Source organism: Sceloporus occidentalis, unplaced genomic scaffold (assembly GCF_023333645.1).
Source record: "Sceloporus occidentalis isolate IW3139 unplaced genomic scaffold, rSceOcc1.0.p SCAF_4, whole genome shotgun sequence".
Taxonomy (NCBI): Eukaryota; Metazoa; Chordata; class Lepidosauria; order Squamata; family Phrynosomatidae; genus Sceloporus; species Sceloporus occidentalis.
The window spans coordinates 85,750,639-85,778,619 of NW_028316984.1; the positions used below are offsets into that span (position 1 = coordinate 85,750,639).

The 27,981-nt window shown below is 43.2% G+C and overlaps 2 protein-coding genes across 3 annotated transcripts in view; one reads left to right on the forward strand and one right to left on the reverse strand.

Moving 5' to 3' along the window:
* Nucleotides 1-3,800, forward strand: part of TMEM132A (transmembrane protein 132A) — a 37,751-nt gene extending 33,951 nt beyond the window's left edge. For both annotated transcript variants that reach the window (XM_089520716.1, XM_089520717.1), the window contains one exon: nucleotides 1,671-3,800. In XM_089520716.1, the coding sequence (XP_089376842.1) occupies nucleotides 1,671-2,885 (1,215 nt within the window). In that variant the 3' untranslated portion in view covers nucleotides 2,886-3,800. The remainder of the gene's footprint in view (nucleotides 1-1,670) is intronic.
* A 3,413-nt stretch (nucleotides 3,801-7,213) lies between these two features.
* Nucleotides 7,214-26,542, reverse strand: SLC15A3 (solute carrier family 15 member 3). The gene is made up of 8 exons (XM_089523084.1): nucleotides 25,979-26,542; nucleotides 23,383-23,681; nucleotides 20,644-20,809; nucleotides 16,470-16,580; nucleotides 11,538-11,706; nucleotides 8,452-8,610; nucleotides 7,733-7,891; nucleotides 7,214-7,365 (listed from the first exon to the last, which is right to left on the reverse strand). Exons 1-8 carry the CDS (start codon nucleotides 26,540-26,542, stop codon nucleotides 7,214-7,216), a joined length of 1,779 nt encoding a protein of 592 aa, XP_089379210.1.
* Nucleotides 26,543-27,981: the final 1,439 nt, after the last annotated feature.

A 27,981-nucleotide genomic window follows, 5' to 3' on the forward strand; every position in this document is an offset into this window, starting at 1 on the left:
TTATTATTATCCTGCTCTTCAGCCAAAAGGCTATCAGAGTGGCTTACAACTTGTTAATTAGACATTTTCCTGCCCTCAGGCTTACAATCTAAAGAGACAAGACACAGAAGGAGAAGGGAATGGCAGTGGGGAAGGGGGAATGTCCAGCAGATCTTTTCTCCCTCTGAGGCCTGGACCATGGCAGATGGACTGGAGAAAGGGCCCTTCTTCTTACTCTGATTAGGTCTGATGGAGCTGGCCTGTCCTTCTCTCCATCTGGATCAAAGAATCATAGAATCATAGAGTTGGAAGAGACTGCACGGGCCATCCAGTCCAACCCCCTGCCATGCAGGAAATCCAAATCAAAGCATTCCCGACAGATGGCCATCTAGCCTCTGCTTAAAGACCTCCAAGGAAGGAGACTCCACTACACTCTGAGGGAGTGTGTTCCACTGTCGGACAGCCCTTACTGTCAGGAAGTTCCTCCTAATGTTGAGGTGGAATCTCTTTTCCTGTAGCTTGCATCCATTGTTCCGGGTCCTGTTCTCTGGAGCAGCAGAAAACAAGCTTGCTCCCTCCTCAATATGACATCCTTTCAAATATTTAAACAGGGCTATCATATCACTTCTTAACCTTCTCTTCTCCAGGCTAAACATCCCCAGCTCCCTAAGTCGTTCCTCATAGGGCATGGTTTCCAGACCTTTCACCATTTTAGTCGCCCTCCTCTGGACATGCTCCAGTTTCTCAATGTTTCAGAACTGGACACAATATTTCAGGTGGGGCCTGACCAGAGCAGAGTACAGTGGCACTGTTACTTCTCTTGATCTAGACACTATACTTTTATAGATGCAGCGTAAAATTGCATTGGCCTTTTTAGCTGCCGCATCGCACTGTTGACTCATGTTCAACTTGTGGTCTACTTGGACTCCCAGATCCTTTTCACATGTAGTTTCATTCAGCCAGGTGTCCCCCATCCTATATCTGTCCATTTTATTTTTCTGCCCTAAGTGCAGTACCTTACATTTCTCCGTGTTGAATTTCATTTTGTTAGCTTTGGCCCAGCTTTCTAGTCTGTTCAGGTCATTTTGAATGTTGATCCTGTCCTCTAGAGTATTAGCTATTCCTCCTAATTTGGTGTCATCTGCAAATTTGATAAGTATGCTCCCAATTCTGTCATCCAGGTCATTGATAAAGATGTTGAATAACACTGGGCCCAGGACAGAGCCCTGTGGGACCCCACTGGTCACTTCCCTCCAGGATGGTGGATGGAGGGAGGGCTTTCTTCTTTCAGGCAAGCCCTAATGGAGCTGGCTTGCCTTTCTCTCCCTGTGGATGATGGTGGATGGAGGGGAGGGCTCTTCTTTCAGGCAAGCCCTGATGTAGCGGGGGCTTGCAGACTTGACTTGGAGAGCTCCAGAAGTCACCAACTGGATGATTAGAGTATGGTAGCATTTGGGAAAGAATTACATATTGGAAATACAACTCCCACACTCCCCCAGCTAGCAGAGCTCCTGAACATGCTATTTGAGGAGCTCTTGTCCAAAAGCAGGATTTCCTAGCATTGTATTATAGGCCTCAATTCAAAATGAAGCAAGCCTTTGTTTATAGGAATATGTGCATGACGACTGCAGCTCCTCATGTTGTCTGTGTGGTCTTTTCCCCCTCCTGATCCCCATTCCTTTTCCTTGCAGGAGGGAGTCCTGAGCATTTGGCTGGTGTTCACTGATCATACCTTGGCTCCTGTAGAGCTTTATGGTTGGCAGGATGCTGTGCTCTCTGTTTCTTCTCTGAACCCTAATGTGGTCTCTGTGCGGCTGGATGAGGAGCAGGCTCACCCAGTGATCCTTGCTGAGGGACCAGGCCAAGGTTCCCTCCTGCAGCTCAGCCTCCATTCTCCAGACTCTTGCCGCAAGGGCAAACACAGGGCTCCCCTTGCCCAGGGCACAGCATGGCTGGAGGTGAACTTTGCCCAGCACATTCTCACAACAAGCAGCCCTCGGCGACAGGACCCCCGCCTCCATGGGGAGCCTCCCTTCCAGCGAGCAGAAGGTGCTATGTCAGGTGAAGCAGTAACAGTCGCAGCTGTCACAGACAGCGGAAGGGGAACGAGGAGGCACGGCCCAGTTGGAGTAGGACCACCAATGACCAAATTTGAGGGGCCTGGAGGAAGCTCTTATGAAGAAGCTGATCCAGTAGAAGAAGAGGAGGAGGAGGGAGAAGAGGAACAAGAGGAAGATGAGATGGTGAAGGCCCCGGCAAGGGTAACAGATCTGGAAATTGGCATGTATGTCCTCCTGGGTGTTTTCTGCCTCGCCATCTTCATCTTCCTCATCAACTGCATAGTCTTTGTCCTTCGTTACCAACGCAAGGAACTCCCTGACACTGGGCCAGGGCCAGCCTCTTCAACCCAGCCTCACAACTGGGTCTGGCTGGGTACAGACCAAGAGGAGCTTAGTCGGCAGCTGGATCTCCGCCACCAGCACTGCAAAGACCAATCCCTGGACCCTTCTGGCACCGGTGAGGGCTGTTGCTGCTGTGCAGGACCAGAGGGGAAGCTGGAGCCTGCAGCCCAAGAGAGCCCAGCTCCTTTCCCAAGGCCAGAAACAGAAACCCTATTGGTTTCTGCCAGTACTTTGGGCCCAACAGCCCAAGGAAACCTGGCTCTGACCACCACTTTGTCTCGGAAGAAAGAGGGCAGGGAGGTAGGAGGACGCCGGAAACGTGTAGAGTTCGTGACCTTTGCCACTCCTCCTGGCTCTGCTTCTAGCCCCCCAGCCTCAGCACCTGCTGTTCAGTCCATCTTGGTGGCCAGTGAAGATGACATTCGCTGGGTGTGTGAGGACATGGGGCTGCATGATCCAGATGAGCTGCGCAGCTACATGGAGAGGATTCGGGGCAGCTCTTGATCTCAGGGTCTCCTGTGCTCTCCACCCGTACCCATATGGGCAAACCAATAAGGGATTGGCATTTGCTCCCCCTTGGGTGCTCTCCCAGGCTCATCCAGCTGGGCTTTCTACCTTTGTCATTTTCCCCTTCTAGAGGGGACTCTACATAAGAGGAAAAAATAGTCCTATCTTACTCTGGTGGGAAGGGGAAGGGGAGAGGGACGCAGGGCACCAGAGACACTCTTCCCACTCTCTATGTTAGAGAGATCTCCTTCCTTGGTTGTTGTACCACTTAAGGTACAAGAGGGATCCACTGGAGAGGGTTTTACAAGTCAGAGTCTACATTTTCCCCTCCTGTTACTCTTGTTAAGTGGAGTTACAGCTCTCCTTGCTGGCGACAGAACATGTGTCCTTATTCTCTCCTCCCCTCCCCACCAAAACCTTTTTGTTGGGTGCAGGTAGAATGATGCACACTTGAAGGCAGCTTAGCTACATGCCAGCAGCAAGATGCTGTGATGTGCTTTAGAAGGGAACCCCAGCTGGGCCCTGTTCCTGGGCCTCCCTTATTGCTTTGACTCTCATTACCAGTTTGTGTCCATTGTGATGGTTTTAACAGCAAGTGTCCCTTCTTTCCTGTGGTCTGAGCCTGGGGCTTTTTCTCCTTCTCCTAAATCCCGCCCACCCCACTTTAAAAGCTGGGCAGAGGAGCAGAGCTCCAAGCAGTCGTTGGCCAGTTCTTTTATCCTTCCCACTCCCAACCTGGTGTGCCTGGTGTGTCCTTAACAGTTTTGTACAATCGCTCACATTTTATACCTGTAGTATTGGGAGGCTGCCAAGCAAGTCCTTTATTTATGGGAGATTTTTAATTCTTACATTGTTAAAAAATGGAATAAATAATAATTTAAAAAAGAACCAAGGGTCTAGTATTTTGTGGCTCATTGGTGCATTTCTTTGTGACAAGGAGGTTTGTCTAATCACTTGCAACCCTGTCTGCTGATGAGATTAAGGCCAGGCTCCTGACAGACAGCTCCACCCCTCTTTCCTGACTTCATTCAGAACTTTTCCAGCCTTGATCCTAATATAAGGTGGACAGCAATGTCACCACTGCACGTCATGAGATTTTCTGGGCAACTGTTGGCATGGTCAGTAGCAGCTGGTGGATTCTGTGTCAGTGGGGCACTGAATCCAATCAGGGTTTCAGTTTGAACTTTAAAGGACCTGCTGCTCTGCAAGGTCAGAGGGGAACCTCTATCTTCCCCAAAAACTGATTCAGAAGATTATAAAGCCCAGACCAAATTCATTGCCCCATGGATACAAAAGCCACCAACGTCCACAGGATATGGTTCTTTCAACTCCTTCCCTCTTATCATATGAATGATTAGAAACTAACAGGCAGCATGGTACTTCCTAAATACAGCCCAAATTCATCAGGTCTTGTTTCTCAGGTGAACCTTCATGTCTCCCAGCTGCTAGCAACTTTCTACTCCCATCACCGCTTGCCACTGACCAGGCTAATGAAAGTTGATGGGAATTGGTCAATGACAACTGAGAGCCACAAGTTCTCTTGCCTTAGTCTGTTTGGTGGGAAACAAAGGAGGATGGGGTGTTGCAGTTCTAGGACATTCAACAGCCATCTGGCCATAGGATGCTCACCTGGAGGGCTTTGCTCTCTCTCACATCAAGTTCCCCTACCTTTTGATTGCCACTTAGCAGGCACAGCTTCCTGCCTCACCACTCATTCATATGTCCCTGTATTTGTGAGAGAGGTAGGGTCATGCAGCCCTTCAGATGTTTTTGGACTATAGCAGTGATGGCGAACCTATGGCATGCGTGCCAGAGGTGGCACTCAGAGCCCTCTCTGTGGGCACACATGCTGTCGCCCTAGCACAGGGTTTGCCAGAATTTCTTACTAGAAAGCAGAGGGACGTGGCACTTTGCAATAAATAAGTGGGTTCTGGGTTGCAGTTTGGGCACTCGGCCTCTAAAAGGTTCACCATCACTGGACTATAGCTTCCAACTTGCTTCTGTTAGCTAGGATTCCTGAGACTTGCTGTCTGAAAACATCTGGAGGACTACACAAGTCCCACCCCTGTAAGAGTCATATAGAAAAAAATAATTTCATCAAGTCTAGCTTTTCTTATCCTTCCATGAATTCACACTTGTACCTGTTAGAAGGTTATAGATATTCAAGAAACGAGCAGTGTCCTCCCGTCCTCTGTACTTGGTTGGAGTTGCCTTCTAACAGCCAAGGCAGTTCCTTCCTCCTGTCTCTCACCAAATAAACCTATAAGCTGCAAGACCACTAATCATAAATCATTTAAGATTAGGTTTCATATTACCAGGAAACTAGCCAAAACATGCCTCAAATGGAATTTAGTTTTGTCAAGCATTAAATGTTTCTGTAGGGGAGCCTGACTTTGAAAATCCATGAAAGAGAAAGACTACATACTTAAACCTTAAACTAAAATACAGTGGGTCCTTGTTATACGCGGGGGATCTGTTCCGGACCCCCCCGCGTATAACAAAATCCGCGTATGCTCAAGTCTCATTTGTCCCAATGGCGCGCCGCCATTGGGACAAAAGTTCCTTCTCCCTCCCTTCCCTCGCTTCCCTCCTCCCTTCCCTCCCTCCCTGCCTCCCTCCCTCCCTTCCCCTTACTTACCTTTCTCTCTCGTCGCAGCGGCTTGGCCTCTGCCGCTGCCGCTGCGGGGGAAGCCGGGTGGCAGCGGCGGCAGCGGAGGCCAAGCCTCGGTTTCCTCGCCACCGCCGAGAAAGGGCGTGATGGCGGTACTGGAGGCCTCTTGGCCCCCAACAGCACCGCCACCGGGCCTTTCCTGCGGTGGCGGCGAGGAAGCAGGGCTGCCTCGCCGGAGGCCTTCAAGGCCTCCCGCACCGGCATCCGGCCTCCTCCAGGCCTCTGCAGCTGTGGAAGGGCCGGATACCCGTGCTGGAGGCCAAGAGGCCCCAGCACCGACACCCGCCCCTTCCGTGGCCGCGGAGGCCTGGAGGAGGCCGGGTGCTGGCACTGGAGGCCTTGAAGGCCTCTGGCGCTGCTGCCCTCCACGCCTCCTCTTCCCCACCTCCGCCACCTGGCTTCCCCCGCAGTGGCGGCAGCGGAGGCCAAGCCGTTGCGACGAGAGAGAAAGGTAAGTAAGGGGAAGGGAAGGGAGGGAGGGAAGGGAGGAGGGAAGTGAGGGAGGAGAAGAAAATTGTCCCCAATGGTGGCGCGCGTGCACGCGCGCCGCCATTGGGGACAATTTCCCGATTTGCCATCCGCGGATGCTCAAATCCGCGGATGGCAAATCCGCGTATAAGGAGGGCCGACTTTATAATGGTGATAGGAATTAGCCCGGCTAGTGTGTTTGTTCCAACTCAGATCAAAACCCTACTTAGAAAGCCAGATGGATAGATCTTGAGAGATTTTCCAATAGCTTGTTGGCATTGAGCCTGCATATGTTGCATCCCCCACACTACTTACTTTTGAGAAATTGCTGTTTGGTTTTGTAAAAATCTGCTATTCCTCCCCTCTCCCATTCCTAAAAGGAATACTAAGATGAGAAAGCTGATAGAAGTTATTATTAAAATGTCTTTTATATTTTATACACTATGGCCTAAGTCTACAAGTCCCTCCCACTGAAGCAGACCCACTTGTATAGAATTTACATAAGTGTTGACTTAGTGTTCAGCTACTGATTCAATTGATCTACTCTAGTTAGGATCAGCAACTGGATTTAAGTCAAGTAATCTCATGTGTAGTGGTTTCTTTCTCTACATCTCCATTTGCTGTCTCCATCCAGGCTTTGAAAAAGAGAGAATCAATTCATTTTTGGAAATGATTTCTCAATAAACCTTTTGACAAAATCATGAAGACAGAAAATATGTCTTCTTACACTGGCAGATGGTTCTGGAAGGGGCACAATAAAAACCTTTTCATTTAATTACACTCCTTTCTGCACTTCAAAGAAACCTACTGAAGAGCAAAGGGGATTGTAAGGTCTAAAAAAAGGCAAGAACACTTTTGCTGTTTCAGATAACAGTCCACCTAATTCAAGCACAATGGCTTTGTATCCCATGATAATTTTTGTTTGCAACCTCCCTAGGCTGTATTATTCACATGATTTCAGGAAGTAAGGCATTAATGAATATGGGGCTGCAGTTTTTTAGTGTTTTGGCTGGCTGCCACTGATGGTTTTATCCCTTCTTAATTTGTCTAATCCTTTTAAATTCCATTGGCCTGCACATGATCGCTATATATGACAATGGCATGGTGTCTGGGAGCAGGCTGAGAGACCTGGTGAACTCAGGCATTTCTCCTCACAGTCCTGAGCAAGACACATAAGCAGTGCATCTCACTTGCTCTCACGGCCAGTGCAATGGAGACAGGGAGGTCGCTGCTGACGCTCATAGCGGAAGGAGATCCAGATAAAGAGGATGCAGGTTACTGTCTGAATCCCAGCCAGCAGGAAGAAGTAATAATCCATCCGGCATTTGTTAATGTTCCCTAGGGAAGGAAAAGAGGAAAGCCATTAGCAAACACAAAGCAAGCAAGCAGCAGGGAGCCCCTCCAGTCTTTGGCTGCTCTTGGCCGCTCTTCTTCTGAAAGCTCTCTATACAACAGTTTCCCAAAAACACATTCTTTGTCATTTCAAAGGCTCTAGGGCTCTCTTTGTGTTCTCTGCTTTTACAGCTATGTGTGGTAGGTGCAGCCAAGAATACATGGTGGATCCCAGGTTCCAGTTCCATTCTCCCTCCCACCTCCACTCCAGTTCACCCTTAGTTTTTCCTCAAGGGTAAAATTGTGAACAACCAAGTCAAGGTTGTTCTGTGGCTAGAGGGCTGTGTTCTGAATTGCTTTTCACATTCCTCACCATAATCCTCCGGGCAGTGCATCCAGCCAGTGGCTGGTAGTGAGAGCAAAGTCAGGAGGCCAGATCCTAAAAGTGATCCCACTCCAGAAATGAAGAAGAACAGGCCCATGATGGCTCCTTGCATAGATTTTGGTGATTCAGAGTAAGCAAACTCCAGCCCTGGAAAAGACAGAAGAATTCAGAGAGTTTGTTGGAAAAGCAAAGTATTGGCTATGTTGAAATTGTAGTTCAAAGTTTCCTAGACAATCAGTTTTTGTTTTCTGTTTTTTGAGGGGATCATGGATGAGACTTGTGTTCTAGAAACCATGTCCTATGAGGAGAGACTTAGGAAGCTGGGTATGTTTAACCTGGAGAAGAGAAGGTTAAGAGGTGATATGATAGCTGTGTTTAAATATTTGAAGGGTTGTCATACTGAGGAGGGAGCAAGCTTGTTTTCCCCTACTCCGGAGAATAGGACCCAGAGCAATCGATTCAAACTACTGAAAAAGAGATTCCACTTCCACTTTAGGATTCAGCACCAGCACAAAGATCATAGATACAGTTTAGCCATGGTTCCTACTGCATTCAAACTGTGGGAATGTATCTTAATGTGAATAAATAAATTAGGCCAGGATTACATAAAGGAATTAGGACCTCTCCACACTACCCACTTTTTCTCCATGTACTGTAGTTCCAGGTCTATGTTCGCAAATGCAATAGGTACCCCTCCTGTTGCTTACCTGGGATACTGGCAAAAATTTCACTGATTCCAATGAGCAGGTACTGAGGGACTTGCCACCAGATGGAGAGCGGGGCTGCAATGTAGTCATCCTTCCCAATCCGCTGCGAGATGGTCTGATTGTTGTTTACGTACTGCAGGCGTTTAGTCTCCAGCAAACCTATTGAAGAGAAAAGCAGCATTTAGAATAGGAGTGGGGAACTGTTGTCCTGCCAGGTATTATTGGAATATAACTTGCATCACCTCTGAATACTGGTAATATTGGCTAGGTTGACAGGAGTTGAGAATTGGGGTGTTATGTTAGTCATGCACGTGGAAGAATTTGTCATACATGTACAAATTGTTTACAGACTGCATGACAGCTCATCATGAATGTGAAATGGTTACCTTGCTGCACATAACAGGCAAACGGCTGAACTCTTCACCCTGCTTGTAACACTCTAGAGAGAAGGCATTCACACACTATTAGTGGGAACTCAACAGCATTTCCAAGCCACAAAAAGGGGGGATTTTTCCTTAGCTATTGTGGCAGCTGTAAAATGGAGAGAGATGTCTAAAGGGTCCTGTCATGCCATACCACCCTAGCTTTCCCTCTGAACAAGGATGGCACCACACAAGGGGAACCTTTGGTCTTTGGAGGGCCTGTTAACCATGGATTGGAAGCCTGCTGACAGAACAGTGTATAATCCCTCATCTATTCACAGTAATTACCATTAATAAAAAACACTAATAAAGTGAGATACTGAGTGTATCATGCCTCAAATTAGAACAAGCACCATATTTCAGACCCAGAATAAGACCTTACAGAAGATACATATCAGACATTTCAGGGATCCCAGCAGAGTTACTGTCTCTTTGACAAGAGTATTCCTTATAGAGCAATAGCTCCCCATGGTGACAGTGAATATGACAGCTACACAAAGTACATCAGTACATTTGAACAACCTCTGCCTCAGTAGTCTTTTTAATGAGTTAGTGTGATGCTGAAAAAGGCAAAAATGGTTATTGCTGACAATGATGATGACTATTATAATGAATGGCTGACATGAATTCCATTAACTTTCTAACTTTCTAAGAATCTCCTAATCAGTTAAACAAAAGGTGTTATCTGACAGTTTAGAAATTACTTTTTCAACATACAAGTCTCAATCTCCAGCGAGTCTAAGAGTTGTAGACTAAAAACAGGACCTTTCCCAAACTCTGAACTGACTTGTAGGCATGTCTTGATGGACACAATAGTGCTCAAATATGCAGAAAATGTGCTGGGGATGTTTGCACACAGGACATCTCTACATACATTCTCCAGATAATCAGTCAAGCAAACAGTTTTGTCTCTGTTCAGTATTATTAGGCATACCATAGGTAACCCCAATCCAGGAATGGAGATTAGCTCGCCAGTTCTTGATGGGGTCACATTTCCCCTGAAAGACTGCGTCCGCAGCTTAGGGGTGCTCCTGGATTCATCACTTCAACTGTCTTCTCAGATTGATGCGCGACAGCCAGGAGTGCCTGTTATCAGCTTTGGCTGATATGCCAGTTGCATCCCTACCTGGAGCAGCGGGACCTAGAAACGGTTGTACATGCTCTAGTAACCTCTCGTTTTGATTACTGCAATGCGCTCTACATGGGGCAACCTTTGTGCCACGTCTGGAAGCTCCAATTGATACAAAACATGGCAGCCAGACTGGTCGCCGAAAAATCTAAGTTCAACCATATTACACATATTTTAAAATCATTACATTGGCTGCCTATTAGTTTCTGGGCACAGTACAAGGTGTTGGTTATCACCTATAAAGCCCTACATGGCTTGGGTCCAGTCTACTTGAAGCAACGCCTCCTCCCATACAATCCTTCCCATACACTCCGATCCTCCGGAAAAAACCTCTTACAATCTAGAAAGACCACACTGGCAGTGACCTCCCAGAGGTCCTTCTCTGCCACCGCTTCAAAAACCTGGAATGACCTGCCAGAAGAGATTCGCCAATTATCCTCACTCGAGGCTTTTAAAAAGGCAACAAAAACCTTTCTCTTCCGGCAGGCCTTTCCCAATTGATAATGTCCAGAACCAACTGAATCCCTCTCCTTTTATTATTTTTCTTATTTGTGGTTTTTTTTTTAAATTTTGATGTATTGTTATGTACTTTTTAATTTTATAGTTGGGAGGGAGGGTTGGGTCGGGGTCTTGTGGGGCTTGTTGTTTTTATTGTTATATATTGTATTAACTTTGCTGTTACCTGCCTCGATCCACAAAGCGGAAGAGGCAAGATATAAATAAATATTTATTATTATTATTATTATTATTATTATTACCACCCAATAAGAACCAACATTATCTAAAGCATCCAATTTTACAGAGCTCAGAGCAGATCTCAACTAGTAATTTTAATGATATGTTTTGTGTTGCATGTGTATGAGACAGTCAGAGAGAGAATGAGAAGAGATACAGCTGAATTTACTCAACATCAAAACTTATTAATATTACATTTCATTTGTGACTTTTATTTAAAAAAAAACTAAGGCAACCTGTAATTAAAATATGAACAAGTTTTTAAAAAAACAATGAAAATAATATATAAAATGAAATAACACTTTAAAAGGACAACAAATTATAGAGATAATTAATTAGTCTATGGCCAGTTTTTTTTTTAAAAAAAAACAAACAAAAAACAGCCAATCTTGCAACAGCAAACATAGATGTATATATACATACATACAGAAGGAAATTACAAAATAGGTCCTAGTCTAGCTTTCTGTGTGAGGTACTACTTTTTTATGTGGCGATATCTAGGCCTTTAATGTCCTTGCTTTACATAGAAGAGCATTAACAAGTCTGCAGTCCCCTACCTGCATTGTGAAACATTACACTCCTAGGAAGACTGTTCTAAACAAGATATTTAACATACAGGCTTATTCCTGCAAGCACGGAAATAGTACATCTTGCCTTCCAAATTATCAGTCTGTAGGCAAGCATGGTTTCCTATTTTGTTAGGAACATGTGACTCATAAAGTTCTAATCTTTGGGCTCAAATGCTTTAATTCTAAAAAGAAGGAATGGGGTATATATAAACTAGTGAATAGATTACGTACCTGCTAAAATAACTGAGCCAAGGCCAAAGAACATGCCTACAGCCATCCTCTTTAATGCTGAAGGCAACAGCTTCCTCTTTGCAAGGAATGGGTCTATGACCCGGTCTTTTAAAGGAACCAGAATCAGCAGAACCACCACATTAGCTAGAAGGAGCCAAGCATCTGGGAGCTAGAGAGACACCAAGAGTCAAACGCCAAAATGCCAAGATTCAACAACAAAATATCTCCCCCCCCCCCCCCCCGGCCATTGTGACGTGTCTGTTCTCTGGAGCAAAACATGGGAGAGCACCTGTTTCATGGGATGCTATGCAAAGAGGCTATGGATTCCATTGAGCCATCAAGGTCCAATTTGCATAACCAAACTGTCACCCTGCAAGTTGATTTATGTAGAGTTCAGCAAGCACTCACCACGATTCTTTCACAAAATGCCCACAGTGGTTGCATCAGAAATAGCTACCAGTGGTGTGATGAGTGGACTGAGTTGCAAGCCGAACACCTGACAAAGGAACCGCAGGACCAATTCACCCCATGCAAAACTATGCACAGATCCACCCACCCAACTAACAGTTTCAGGACACTGATATTTTGTATGAATTTTCACTTACTGCTTGGTTGATCCATGCCATAATGACCATCTAAGATCAAAGCACACACCTGGCTATCACATGATAGATTTGTACAAGCAACACAACTACAGAAATGTTTTAAGCCCTGTTAATTATAACACAATGTTAGGATAGTTTCTAAAGTGTGTAAAAATCTTGACCCTGTATATGGCAACCCTTATACATGGTTAGGTCTTCCACAAGTAGTAAAGGAACTCACTCAGAGATATCTAACAGATTTCCCAATACCACCAGACAACTCACAATTGTGTATTAGCCCTCAGTAGAACTGCAATGTAAACTGAAGGAAGCACAATAAAGCTGAGGTCTATTCAGTTGGAATAGAGGCTTTGTTCATAGCCATTAAGCAGAGGAGGCTGATAAAAATGGCCTAAATGTTACCTCTGAGTAGAGTAATACCACTAAATCAACTGGATTTATCTATGTGTTAATTCACCATTCAGCAACTGAATCAATGAGTCTACTCTTCCTGGAATTGCTGTTGTTGTGTACCTTCATGTCCTTTCTGACTTATGGTGAATGTATCACGAGGTTTTCTTGGCAAGATTTGTTCAGATGGAGGTTTGCCTTTGTCTTCCTCTGAGGCTGAGATAGTGTAACTTGCCCAAAGTCACCCAGTGGGTTTCCATGGCTGATTCAAATCCTGATCTAGAATCATAGCCCAGTGTTCAAACCACTATACCACACTAGCTTTCGTCTACTTGGGAACCAACTAACAATTTCCACCAATATCAGAAATGCTGGAGACAGTGACAAATCAATACAATTTCAGTCCTCTAAGTAAGAGACCCTATTTTACAATTATGAAATAAGGGATCCACCTAAGAAAGAAGCCTCAAATTGACATGAGGATCTCAGTTGTTTTCCCAGAGTCCCTCATTCTCTTTCATAGACACATTCTCCATTCTTTCATCTTAGTAATTCCCTCACTGTGGCCTCATTTGTGGCCTAAGGGGAAGTAGAACAATTTCTGTTCTGCATTCTGGTAACCAAGGCTTGCAATCATATCTGAAATCATGTGCAGCTTGTCAGGAGGTATTCTGCTTTCAAAAGCAGGTATTGTGCTTAGGCTTTTGGTGAAGTGGAGGAGGAGGAAGATAAATTCTGTTCTAGACTATTAATTTAATAATCTTGTATTCTAGAAAGAACTTATTTCTATTCTATAGATGAGCATACTCTGGAGTGTGGAGGGCTGCATAACAAATTTTCTGGACACTCCAGAGCTCAGAACTGCAGCATGCCATTGCTGCTACCGTTTTGGACAACCAGTGATGTCACTTCACTCCTGGCTTCTTTATGGGACTGTTTTGGGGGGTCTTGCTGTTTTTACAATGGCCCTGAAATGTAATTCTTAAGCCTTGTAGAGCAGTTTTACTTTAAAAAGTCAGGGTGGGCAATATTTTAGGTCTGCTGGTTCCAGGCTATCTTTACTGGGGAGCAGGATGAGTAATGTTTTCTAATTGCCATTCAGCAACAGAACAATACACAGATTAACATGTAAATCACTTTGTCTCAACCAACAGTCTATATACTCTACTTTCTTCTATGCCAGCATTCTCTGAAGATGCCAACAACAGCTGCTGACAAAATGTCAGGAATAAACTCTTCTAGCACATGGCCACATAGCCCAAAAAACAACAACAAATAACTATGGATGCCGGCTGTGGAAGCCTTCAACTTCACATTGGACATCTCTATGGGGAGAAACTGTTCCAAGAGACCCAGAGACTGGAAAAACTCTGGATCAGAAGAGCACATCTGCTCCTGCTTCACTGCAGAGACAAAGATACCATGCCATACTTTCTCACAGCAAAAAGGACCTTAAAATCCCCACAGGCCAACCATATCTACAGCCAAAGAGAACATGCACTGTTATGGGAAAGAATACACACCACCCACAAAGAACTGGCTAACACAGACAAGGAAATGCTATCACTCCACCTCAGCATCAGTCAAAAGATGAACACCCAAGACTGGGACAAAATTGACAGCCTCACCTATAGAAAAATGGGAAAAGATATGGCAGACCACACTGAAAGACAAAAACAAAAATTCAACAAATGCCAAATGCGCCAGCTGAAATCCACACAGGACATATCAAGAATCATCATCAATATGACACAGCAGCAACTTTCAAAAGAAGAAACATCCATCCAGGCTAAAGAAGGCAACTTTGCAATTGCCACCACCAGAATCTCAGTTGAAGACATCATTGCCCACATTGAATCTGCCCTCCACCATTTCCCTGAGGAGGAATTGGAAGAGATAAGAGGGGAAACAGCAAGGATTCTGCCCAAGGTAAAATCACTACCCAGCAACACAACCCCCCCCTCAAAAAAAAAAAAAGAAAAAAAGAAAAGAAAGAAAAGAAAAGCCATCAAGGACCTCAGTTCGGACCCAGAAATCATCTTTTTCTCAGCAGACAAAGGCAATGCCACAGTAATCATAGAAATAGAACAATGCAAATAATAATAATAATAATAATAATAATCAAGGAACTCCTGAATCCTGCAATATACAAAAAACCGAAACAAGACCCAACCAACAAAATCACCAAGAAAACAAACACCTTGATTAAAAAAACAACCCTCAATTCAGCCAACTACATGCCAAAGTTTATGCAAATCTGAGGCTCTCCCATCAAGACTGTATGGACTGCCCAAGATCCACAAGGATTCAATTCCACTCCGATCCATAGTGAGCGCCCACATATGATGTGACCAAGTTTCTGGCCACACAATTACAAACCCATATAGGGCAAACTCCCTACTATATCAAGGACTCAGCTCACTTCATAGAAAAAAATTAACAATCTTGAACTCAAACCCAGAGACATAGTAATCAGCTTTGATGTGGTCTCCTTGTTCACCAAAGTCCCCATAATGGCACTCATCTGACAAATACTGAAATTCTGGACCATGCCAACAACTATCAGGTCAGAATGCACAGGGAAGCCATTAAAATCTATTAACACCTGCACAATTTCAACAGGAAAGAAGAAATCCTTAAAGTAAACAAAGTTTGGTTACCAGTCCTGAAAATCACCAAAATCAAGAGCCAGCAAATGCAAGAGTCTGGGGCCCCCACATCTGCCCATCCCTCCCTCTGTCCACAGGAGACTCTGCGGGAGCAACTCAAGACTAGGGTGAGGGGGTTTCCCAGCAGACAATGGATTATTAATTAAATAGATACCCTGAGGTCTTGCCATTCAAAAACAAAACAATACACAGATTAGCATGTAAATCACTTCCTCTCAACCAACAGTATACAGTATATACCCTACTCTCTTCCATGCCAGCATTCTCTGAAGATGCCAGCCACAGCTGCTGGCAAAATGTCAGGAATAAACCCTTCTAGAAAACAGCCTCACAGCCTGAAAAACCCACAAAAACTGTTTTCTAATTAATATTAAATGGTATTTTAGGGACCTTTGGGGAATATTTTCAATATTGTAATTTAAAAAAAAACCCTAAGATATTTTTTTCCAAAAAAAGTAATGGGTAAAGTGTGGTGCAGTGGTTTGCACGTTGGACCATGATTCTGGAGACCAGGGTTAAATTCCCCAGTTGGTCATAGAAACCTATTGGTTGATCTTGGGCGAGTCATACATGCTCAGCCCTGGAAAACCTCATATTAAGTTTGCTTTAGGATTACTGTAAGTCAGAAACAACTTGAAGGCACACAACAACAAAGTGATGAGCAATGCAGCAAGTTACTTTTCCAACACAGTGGCCAATGAGGATAACAAAATACCCTCAGCAACAAGGATATACATATACACTCATCCCTCCATATTTGCTGCTTTGATTACTCATGGATTTGATTAATATGTTCTCTCTAGGAATATCTAGGTCTTTCAGTGCAACTTTGTGGTCAACTTTAAAAGTTGCACTGAAAGACCTAGAGATTCCTAGAGAGAATACTCTACTAGGCATTTATAACTCCTCCAGTGCCTCTCAGGTAAAAACATGATGTTTTTGTTATTTGCAGTTTTTCCATATTCATGGGGGTCTTGTGCCCCTAACCCTAGTGAATATGGAGAGACAAGTGTAATTTTTTAAAAAGTATCATTCCAAGCTTTAAGAGTGTCCATGTCTCATCCCAAAACAGAGACTTTTGTTATGTTGGAGATATATTTCTGATAGAGCAACCTCTATCATCATGTTGTAGAATGGCATCATGAAAAGTCTTCTTTTCAGCACATGGAGGAATTCAACAGGCAAGAAATCTGTCTAGGCTGGGTGCTGCCATTCTGTCTTCTGGAGACCTAATAAAGCCACATAGTACTGTGTCTCTCATAGCTTACCGTGTAGCCACCATCTACAGCTGCTGAAAGTGCACTGTTGTTCAAATAACTGTTCTGAAAGATGCTGGGGATGAAGAGGTGCAGGCCCTGCAGGTAGTAGGTTGACTGCATCTAAAATTCAACATTAGATGACTATTATTAAATATATTTATACTGTGAGGAAAAGGTAACTGGATCAAGACTGAGCTAGCTCAAGATCTATAATAGATCAGAGAAGGGGAAAATCCTCCAGATATTATCATACTATAAATCAGCCATCACAACAAATAGCGAGGGATGGCAAGAGCTGCCGTCCATTAACACCTGGAGGGTCCTACATATCCCACCATGGTCTAAATCTCATCACAAATGTTTACCATATACAGCTAGATGTTGTCATGTTAGTCTCAGTCAAAATAATACAAATAACACACAACCCCTTTAGTAGTCAGTGCATGTATTATGCACATGGAGAAATCTGTTTGAAAAGCTAAGGCTCTTTTTTCCTCACTGATATCAAATCTCCTTGAAATTCTACACAGAAGATGCATCTAAATTTGGTCAGTGCTACTTAAGTCCCTGATCGTATCAAATGCTAAAAAGAAGCAATTAATGAGTTCTCCCCCTGATGGTTAGTTACACATATCTGACTGTATTTGCACACTTAGGCCCCACTTCTTTTGTTACAACCCCAAAGCAGCATGCATACCACAAAGCCCTTTCTCTCTGTGTTATAAAACGGTCACAGAACATGAAGACATGTCACTTGAGGACAAAAGAAAGAGTTAGTAAAACAAAAAAAAGTGGGGTCAGACTTTGAAATATAAGGGGTCACAACTGCAGACAGAGAGAGGACTTAAGGTAAATTTGCAATCTATTCTTCATTTGCTAGGGCAAACAAAGAATATTTCATCACTCTGGAACATTAACGAAGTATGGAAACCAGAGGGCAGGTTCCAGTGCAAGGCCCATGAAACAGCCATCTTCCAGAAACTAAGGAAGTCTGGATCTGATCAATATTGGGAGACAGCTGGAAATCCCATGTGTCTGACTTTGATTTCCATTATGGAAGAAGGGTGGAATATAAATGTACCAAATGAACTTTGAACTTTCTCATAAAGGTTCATCTTTATAGATCTTTCTTGGTGGTAGCCTAAGATGTGCTCCTGTCATAGGTTTTCAACATGCATTAGTGCCCTCCACAAACCACATGGAACAGTGAAGCTCATGATCTGAACACTGTGAGCATCAGCAAACAATTATCTCGTACTAGATAACCGATGATGTCATGTAGCTACATTATGATTCCAAAAAACCAATTACAGCAAGGGCAACACTTTCTTACTTTCACCCACAAAGTTTACCATGTCTGCAGGCCTTCCCAGAACAATCAGCAGTGTCAGGTATTGACAGCAATTACCTAGTAAGGCACTGAGAATACAGTTAAACTGAGGAGATTATTGCACTGAATTTAAAGCAATTTATCCCCGATAACAGGATAAAGTTGTGTTTAATTTTCAAAGTGGGTGTTATCACACACAGCCACTCCTGGTTGAGTGCAACCCATATGCAGCCTGGATCCCAGCCACACTTATCCAGCAACCTTTAAAAAATGGGTGCTTGCTGTTTTGGAAAATCTGCTGGGTAAGTACTCGTCCAGTTGCGGCTGCATGTGATAAAACCCACCTTTAAAATTAAACACAACTTTATCCCATTGGAGATAAATTGTTTTAAATTCACTGTGATAATCTGAATGTGTAGGGAGAGGAAACAAAGGAGATCTTTGCTTTCTTGATGGTTCGCCATATGTGAAAAATGATGATGTCCTTGACACATGCACCTTCTTTATGTGACAGAATCCTGACTGTATGGAGATGTTCCAAAGGTAGCAGAGGCTCTCTTTTCCAGACTCCACATATTAACATTAAGCCTACATTTAATTGTAGTGAATTTACCCACATATTCAGATTAAATCTATTTTTAATTCTACTGAGTTTGCACATATTCCACAGGAGGCATACAAAATATGTTCCTCATCTTATTCTGGCATAACCTTAATTGTAATCATTTATTGGTTATTTAGTTTAAAGCTAGGTTATATATCACTTAGAAATTCCATAATACAGTGACAAAAGAAGGAAGAGCTTCTCCTAACAGCCAAATCCATGCCATAGCACCTCAAAGTAAATCAATGAAGTGTTGTAAAGAAGCACCATAAACTTTTATCAGAACAGTCATTCTAGTCATTTTTAACACTTTTAGAATAATCTATATTTGATTGTCATCTCCATGTGTATTCCTTTTTCCTCACAAATATCTCTTTAGGGTAATTGGTTCTAAATTTTCTTGGCAAGCCATGCTCACTGAACAGACAGAGATTTACAATTCGACTTTCTTTAAAAATGGAATAGAAACACCTTAACTTTCATATATTTGGGTTTTACTGCACATTTCCTTTCTGTTTATTGCAACCACTTGTCAACTTTACAGCTCTGTTATAACAGCAAATAGGAAGCAGGGGGGAAATTAAACTGGCAGGCTTGATTTTATATATCCTCTCTACCCAATAATCAGAGCTTGGAAAGCTTGTAGCCTGGTCCTAAGCTTGCTTGCAGCAGCAGGGTTTAATTCCAAGTGACAGTGCATGGTATTGCTGTCCCAGGAGAAATTGGAATGGACAAAAGGATCAAGTTATTTTTTATGTTCTATGTTAATTAACTAGATGGATAGAATTCCAGATCTTTAAAGGTTAGGCAGAAGGAATTTGGCTGATTGAGAAGTTTGTCTTTGAGAAAACTAGGCCCAGCTGAAATTCGTCCCCCACACTATAGAGATTATCAGACGTGTGTGTGTGGGAGGGGATAATGACAGGAGAAGGATGGGAGCAAAGTGCAAAGCTCCTGTCCTTATTGTATGGTCGTGCAAAAATTATCAGACACATGGTGCTTATCCCGTGCTCATCCCATCAATGAAGAGGAATTGTCCTGTCACTTCAGTATTAATGGGTTATCCTGTTATTAGGAAATGGAGGTAAATGATGGGGCAATTCATCTTCACTGACGGGATAATCACAGGATAATTGCAAGATTGCCTGATAATCTTTGCACAATTGCGCAATAAGGACAGGAGCACTTCACTTCATTCCCACCCTTCTTCTATCATTACCCCCCATCTGATAATCTCCCATGTGTGTATGCACATTCAAGTCTCCTACTGACTAAGGATTTTTTTAGGCAAAGAATGGGAATGTAGCTTGCCATTGCCTTCCTTTGAAATATAGCCCACATTCCTTGGTGGTCCCCAGTCCAAGAACTAACCAGGTCTGATCCTGCTTATCATCAGATGGGATTTGGTGTTTTCAGGATATTTAGACCTTTTCTTCATAGCTCTGGAAAATACAGGCACCCTCTTCTGTTTTTTGTTTATCACCCCAGTTCTAAGAAGGAGCTACAGAACACCTTAACAAGGAACAAACCTCTGTTGCTTTACACAGTATACACCAGAGAGCTCCAACCAGTCCTGGTTTTATGAGAATTCAACCCTACAAAGAGTGGAGGGCTGCTATCAGTGTGGCTAGTAGTTTCCATGTTAATGAAAAGCAAAATCCACTTTGGGTTTTAACCTAAACTTGAAATAAGTTTATCAAAGCAGTGAATTTATTTGGGGGATACATTTGATTCACCTTGGAAAGCTCCAGTCTGGACGGAAACTCATAGCCGGTTCATGGTCCCATGGACATGGAAACCACTAACTATTACAGGCAGATGTGAAAAACAGTACAGTTTATTTCAATGCAGCTCATATTCTGTGGGTGTAGCCACACTACAGAATTAAAGCAGTTTGATATCATTTTAAATGCCAAGAAAAAGAGTGGTGTTTAGTTCAGTGCCGCTCACATCCTGGCCACACTGCAGAATTACAGCAGTTTGACACCACTTTAATTGCCATGACTATCCTACAGAATCCTGGGTTTTTGTTTTTGAAAAGCAAGAGATAAAACCATAAAAACAATAAATAAAATACTTATGAAATTACAAATTAAATTTGCTTATAAAGAATAAGAAAAATTATAAATGAAAGGAGTACAGTCTCTGACATCAGTTGTTCATTTTGTTTTTGGTTGGTTTGGGGGTTTTTTTTGGTCTCTTTGACAGAGACTCAAACTACAACCATACTCCCCCTGTAAGCTCTCTACCTGGAAGTAGACCATCCAGTATGGGATGAGAGTAAGCAGCACAGGAAAGATTTTTGCCATGACTTGGAAATTGGAGACATCTTCTTGGGATGGGCCAGCACGCTGGTGTCTTGTTGTATCTGAAAGTGGGCCAGTGCCATCAGCTTCTGACTGGAGAATGCCTGTTCTGTAAATAAAATGTGGAACAGAAATGTGTGAGGGGTTTGAAAACATGACCAGGGCCATATTTTGGGTTTCAAAAGTAGCTAACCTAGGCTTCTTTGTTCTTAGTCAGGAGCTTATCCCATGAACAAATAAGCCAGTTTACCTCTTCCAGCTTGAATTCAGGATCTGGGATGACCCTGGATGTTATCATACCTAAATCGCTGCCTATCTAGCCAGGATGCTGATGCCTGGATACATCCTGGGTTGAAGCCTCACTCAGGCAGCACTTTTTAGAAGCCAGGGAGCTTCCGACTTAAAAAATTGGACAGTTGAGTGAGGCTTCGATGTAGGATGCATCCTGGCAGTGGCATCCCGGCTAGATAGGTGGCGATTGAGGTATGATAACATCCCAGATCCTGAATTCAAGCTGGAAGAGTTAAGCTTTTTTATTTGTTCATGGGATAAGCTCCTCAGTTTCACCACCTGATGACTGGTTTGAAGGAATCAAAGTACTTGCTTTAGATCCCAAAGTAATATTGTATTCCCTAGAAATCAACATCCTATACAAGGGAGAGAAGAATCCCACTTCTTTCCTACTAAAGCTTTTGGTCATTAAGAGTCCATGAACAAGTGCTTTTAAATCAAAAGCTTCACACACACACACACACACACACACACACACACACACACACACACACTTTTTAATGGAGCGATGAATACTCCTCTTCTAGCCCAGAACTTTCAAAAATTACTTTTAGGGACTATAGTATACAGCCAGCATAGTGTCTATGCTGGTTGGGGGAGATTCTGGGAGCTGTAGCACAAATAAATAACTTCTATAAGCTCTTTTCTGGTACATGCTGCAAGGGGAGATCCACGGGAAGGGCTATAGCTCAGTGGGAAACATATTTTGCCTGATGAAGACCCCAGATTTAATCCTCAGCATCTTCTGATAAGATCTCTGGCCAGTAACCATGGGCAGTCCTTCTAAAGGGCTAGATGGACTATTGGTTTATAAGCTTCCCACAAACTAAGGGAGTGAGAAGTGTGCTTTCTCTTTCTAAAGATGCCTTGGCCGAGTTCCTGTGTCCATATGTGGAGGTACACTTTAATTTTGTGATGCAGCCCTGAGGTAGAACAGCAGTCCTGTGCAACTGAACCACAACACCAAATGTGCAACCAAACACATAACCAAAAGTGCAGGCCCATCAATATGCATATCACATCCACGAGCATTGTGGACCACGCACCACAACATTCAATGGCACCACATGTGAAACTCTGCTTCCACAACCATGAATGGAATGTGGATCTTCTGCGATGGCCCAAATATTCAAACACATTCATAGGAGAACATATGCATGTATAAAACACTAATAAGGTGCTAGAATGGACTAACACTTCAAACTGCAGCTAGGAATACCTTTAAAAAAAGCTCCCATATGTTAAAACAAAATAAAAGCAACAGCATTATCTGTAAACAAAAAAGAAACAAGAACCTTCATGGAGCTGTTTGGCTAGAACAGCTAATTTTATCTAGAACAGATAATTTTTTCAAGTTATGCTCTAAAAAATAAAGTCCATTATCAACTCAGAATTTTATTATTTATTTACTTATTTATTAGATGTATGTTGTCCACCTCATTCTGTCTGCATTCTGCCACCTCATTCCACTGCATGTGTACATTAAACCCATATTAATGCCTTCTAAGTGAGAGGTAACACCCTGTAAGAAGGGAATACCTAAAGCAGTGATGGACAAGAGTGGCCTTCCACGTGTCTTAAGAACTGTAACCTTCATAAGCCTTCACTACTAGCTATGCTGGCTAGGGCTGCTGGGAGTTGGAGTCCAATAAAATCTAACAGGCCACTTTCATCCATTCCTGACCATTCTGTCTGTCCCAAACACATTATTGGAATCTCCAGCACACAGGATATTCGAGCGCTGTGTAGCCCAGCCTCAAGTATATTTATTCAGAGGAAAGTCCCATATAGGCCAATAGATTTGTTTCCAGATATGTGTAAATTTAACTGCAGCCTGAAGGTTCTAATTTTCTTTTGAATCTTCTGCAGCTCCCATTGTGCAATCCCCTTCATAGGGGATGTGATGCTTTGTCGAGATAACTTATTTCCTCAGCAATTTATGGTGGCATAAACAAGGAGAGCTTGGAAAGGCTATAGTTACCAGAAATCTGTAGCCAGCTTGGCCACACATTCTGCCTTACCCATACCTTCTAACATTTCACAGATGCAAGCACCATCAGAATGTATTCTAGATGGCAAAAGTTATTAATGAAAAAGAACAAACCAGTTAGGAGAGACTGCAGCAGTTTGCTTTTGCCTAAGTCTGCAGGGAAGGGTAAGACTCTGATGACCTGTTTTCTCTCTGCTGCACCCTGTTCCCTGTTTCATTGACTGCAAACTGCTTTTGTACTTTGAACTGTTTCATCAATTAAAGTAAGCTGAGGTCAAAGTGTGAAAGTGGGAGGAGGAGAGAGAAACTTGGGTACTTTAAAAGCAGCTGGAAAAGAGGGACAATTCAGGAGTAATCAGGACTGTCCCTACCAAATCAGGAAAGTTGGACTGTATGCATACCTTTTCTTCATGGCCATCTTCTGAAGTGCTTGGCCACAGCAGCTGTTCTGGAGGGCCAACTGGAACATGGTTGAGACTTGGCTACCAGCAGCCGGCTTGGTGACAAAGATGGGGGCAGCCATGAGAAAAACTAAGAGGGCCAAGGCCAGACAGATAGCAGGAATGGCATAGCCAGTAAGGAAGTCCACATTTTGCTGGATAAAAGCAACTACAAGCAAGGAGATCACAGCCCCAATGTTAATGCTCCAGTAAAACCAGTTGAAGAAACGTCGCGTAGCATCCCGACCACGGTCTGTCACCTGCAATAAAAAAGATGTATATATACAAAGGGGAGTATTTTCTTTAACAAGTTTGTGGTGTGGCTAACACTCCTGTAAAAATTCTCTTGGCCACAGCATGGAAGAGTTACTTGTTGTTGTTGGACTAGTTACTTGCTGTAACCTGCCCAGATTCCTTGTGATTGGGCAGGCTATAAATAAATAAATTATTATTATTATTATTATTATTATTATTATTATTATTATTCAGAATCCCTAGCAATTATGGCCAGTGGCCAAGCTTCTTGCGAGATTTTAGGATTATAATCCAAAAAGCAACTTTTTCAAACTGTGCACTGCATGGCCAAGTAAGGACTTCTCAGATAAAAGGCATTTGATTCCTATTTTTACTTGCATTCTTCTTTGACTTTCAGGCCCTCCACATATAGGTGGACTTACAGAGGGGTAGTAAATTTTTTGGATTCATTCACAAGGTTAATGTGTAGGCAGCAAAATCATGGGAGAACACACACACACACACAAATGGAATGAGCTTCCACCACTGAAGCACTGTTGCGGAGCTCAGCATATCCTTCTGACCCACTCCATTCCAAGAGGAATGGAATTAGTTATCCACTGCAGTGTATGACAGTTTCTTGGCTTATGAATAACAACAGGAAAACAAGGAAAGATGGAAAGTATGGAGAGAAAAAGTTCAGTAAAGATGCATATAACCTAGACCATCCATAGGCATGCTGTGTTGGTCATGGTGACAGCCAAGCATCTTTATAGCAACTGCTAATACTTTATTTGAGGATCCTAGCTACAGAGGGAGTAGGAGGCAGTGAAGACACAGAAGTTTATCGCACGGGCCCTAAAACGGGCCCATTGCGCTACAAAATGTGTGCGTGCACGGGCATGCACGGAACAGGATGGGGCTAAGAACTGTATTTTACTGCATGAGGGCACGCTGCTGCTGCTGCTGGGCATTCCAATTGCATCCTCCCTCTATTCCAGAAATCGCGCCCTCTGGAATGGAGGAAGGATGCGATTGGAACGCCCGGCAGCAGCAGCAGCATTGTGCGATAAACTTTACAATCTAAAAAAAGATGAAATGTAGGCTGCATCTACACTGCAGAATTAATGCAGTTTGAAACTGCTTTAACTACCATGTCTCAGTGCTATGGAATTCTGGGATTTGATGTTTTGTGAGATATTTAGCCTTCTGTTAGAGAGCTCCAGTGCCACAACAAACTAAAAATCCTAAAATTCCAAAGGATGGAGCTATATCAGTTAAAGCAGTGTGAAACTGCTGCAGTATAGCAGAAGCCAAAACCCTCTGAGCAAGGAGGAGAGAGAGTTCCTCCTGTCAAAAGACACTGTGCAGTTACACCATTGTTTCCTCAACAGATCTCCTGTGGCGAGAAAAAATGATTGAAGAAGCAGTGAAAAAACACAGAAGTGTTACAAGCCAATATATTGCATGATGAAAGCCTTGTCTGGAAGCACTCCGGAATGCCACTGGACTTCTCTTGTATTGGGCAAAAAAAGCTAAGCCACCCTACTGTTCTGCCACAGGCATTGTCTTTTTTTTTGTCTCTAAGGAGCTTGCTGAAGGAACCACCCCCTCTCCACCTTCTCTTTTCCAAGCTTGTACAGTTTAAAACAGAAGTTTAAAAGCGACATAAGACAAATAATTAAAATTGCAAGAGTTTTCAAACAAAGGCACAGAGGAATACTTCATTTTCTGAGGCTTCAGCACAAGTCTTTCTCTATAAGGATTCAAAAATATAAAGATTCAAAGAACACAGCAAGAAATAGAAATTACGAACTGTGTGTTTTTATCCGAAGTCCCAATGCTGCCAAACCTTTTACAAATTTTTCCTTTGCTTTTACAGAATTTGCAGCACGTTGGAAGGATTAGTACAGACTTCTCAGACTTTTAGCCCAGACTTCAGAAACCATTTAGGCTTTTGTGTGTCCGTGTCTTCTTTTTCCCCCCATAAAAATAAATACATTTATAGTTTTACTGGTGGGAAAAGTGTGAAATTTACATTTAACACAAACAAACCAAAAAGGCGAGGGCACACTGAATGACGATTTAAAAGCAGTGCATAAAAAGCATTAACAAGGCTTTTTTTTAATCAAATGTCTACTCAATTGGTCATCATCTATTTAACAGAAGAAAACCAAAATGTTTGGCTCAGGTAAATCTCCAGATGATTCAAATCATAGTGCAACATCCGGTGACAAATAAAAGAACGACATGTGAAGTCGAAAAGCTATCTCAGATTTTGCCACATATCAAACTTTATTAGATCTAAGCAACAATCTCTTACCTGATCTGCACCAAAGGGTGTGAGGTTAGCTTTGACTGAACTGATGCCCAGAGCAAGGAGCAGTAGACCTGTGTACATGATGGGGGCACAGTATTGACTTGGCAGTTGCTGCTTGCACTCTTTACTCCCCTTTTGGCATGAGGGCTGCACTGGGAAGGCTGGCATCTCTCCGCACAGCCATAGCCGTCCATCCTGGGAGGCCACAGCAGGCAGCAGGCAAGCGGTCAGCAGGTAGAGCAAGAAGCTCAAGGCGATAGTCCAATAGCGGCCTAAGTAAGCATCGGCAAGCCATCCTCCAATGGGTGAAAGCAGGTAGGAAGCCCCCAGGAAGAGGAGGGCTGCCCGCGAAGCCTGGGACCCACCCCAGTTGAAGGTGCTGCTGTTCAGGTAGAGGACCAGGTTGGAGACGATGCCAAAGAAGGCTGCTCGTTCCAGAATCTCCACCAGCAACACAGCTGCACAGGCAGCCTTTCTGCCCTCAAAGGGGGACACAGTGGGCTGGTCTAGGGTCTCCTCCTGTCCTAAGAGGGGCTTGCGCTCCCCTCTGGCACCTAGTGAGGCCATGCAGGCCAGAATCTTTGATTTCCCACCCCACGAAAAGTAGAACCTGGTTCCTTGCCTGCTCTCAGCTGCTCCCTTTTTGGTCACTCGGTATCTTTCTGGTTTCTTCTGGCTCTTTCTTCTATATCTTGCTTGCCTGTGCTCTTCAAAACAGTTGTTGTTCTCTTGTTCTCTCTGAAGCCTATCAACAGGGCTTGCACTTCCCCATTTCTCTGCTCCAATACAGACATCATATGACAGCTCATTTCCCTGAAAGGAAACTTTTATATTACGCTGTCTAGAGCGGGTTCCCCTTTCACATGAGCCTTCACATGTTTTATCCCTCCCCTTCAGGCTCTCACCCTTAAATAAAAGAGCAGTGTTTTTCACCCAAAATCTTTCTGATGGTATTTTCTTCCTTCTTGATGAGATGAGATGTTGGGGAGTCATAAAAACTAATCAAACTTTAGCCACACCTATTCGTCTTTCTTTTCAAGAGAGTAAACAGTTGATACCGATGCTAATTTACTTCCCTATCACTTTTAAAGGTTTCTATTTTCTTTTTCTACAGCTGTCAATGGAATAGGCTCATGTTATCTCTAAGACGTCTTCTTGGAGGGATATGTTAGATTGGTGAACAGTACTCATATGATTGTTTGGAATTTACAGTTTTCCAGGAGCAAGACAATGTTCACTGAGGGTGGGGAGATGGTTTTGAGCACTGGTCACCTTAAAAGAGGTTTCTGTAGGGAAAAGGTTTTCCTAGGTAATGACAAAAATAACCGTTAATGCATTTTAATTAGTATGGCCTTCCAAAAAAGTAAATCAATTTACAATACAATGTTTTCCACACACAAAATGGTTGTGTAAGAGTAGGAAGTAGATGCTTATTATGCAAGTCATCTTATTATAGTGATTTGAACTGTTTAAGTGTGGAGTTTTCTCTGCATATGTATGGGGAACTTGAAATTCTTACCAATATGTTACTTTCAAAAATGTGTTTTTTTCTGATGAAGCATTGAATGTCTGTATGGTGTGAATGCCTGTGTTAAAGAGGAGAATGAATTTTGAAACACACACCTATAGATGCACCACAGGAAAATCCTACAGCATATAAAGTGGGCATGCATGAAAAGGCTTCCTTGAACATGTACAACACTTTAGTATGTTCATGAAGTGTTAGTGTTGGGGTTTTTCAGGATTTTACCATATCCTTTTTGTGGATGCCTACACTGTATTTCTAAATGGTCAGCTGCAATGCTTGTGAGAGTCAGCATGGCATAGTGGTTTAAGCCATAGATTATGACTCCGGAGACCAGAGTTCGATTCCTTGCTCAGCCATGAAACCCACTGGCTGATCTTGGGGAAGACACACTCTCTCAGCCTCAGAGGAAGGCAATGGCAAATCTCCTCTGAACAAATCCTGCCAAGAAAACTCCATGAAAGGTTTGCCTTAGGGTCAC

Coding starts and splice junctions, on each gene's coding strand:
- SLC15A3 (XM_089523084.1), bottom strand. CDS start 26,542: ATGGCCTCACTAGGTGCCAGAGGGGAGCGCAAGCCCCTCTTAGGACAG. Junction 20,810..23,382: donor AAGATGGCCATGAAGAAAAG/GTATGCATACAG, acceptor TTTTATTTACAG/AACAGGCATTCTCCAGTCAG. Junction 11,707..16,469: donor CTGTAGATGGTGGCTACACG/GTAAGCTATGAG, acceptor GTGTCTCTCTAG/CTCCCAGATGCTTGGCTCCT.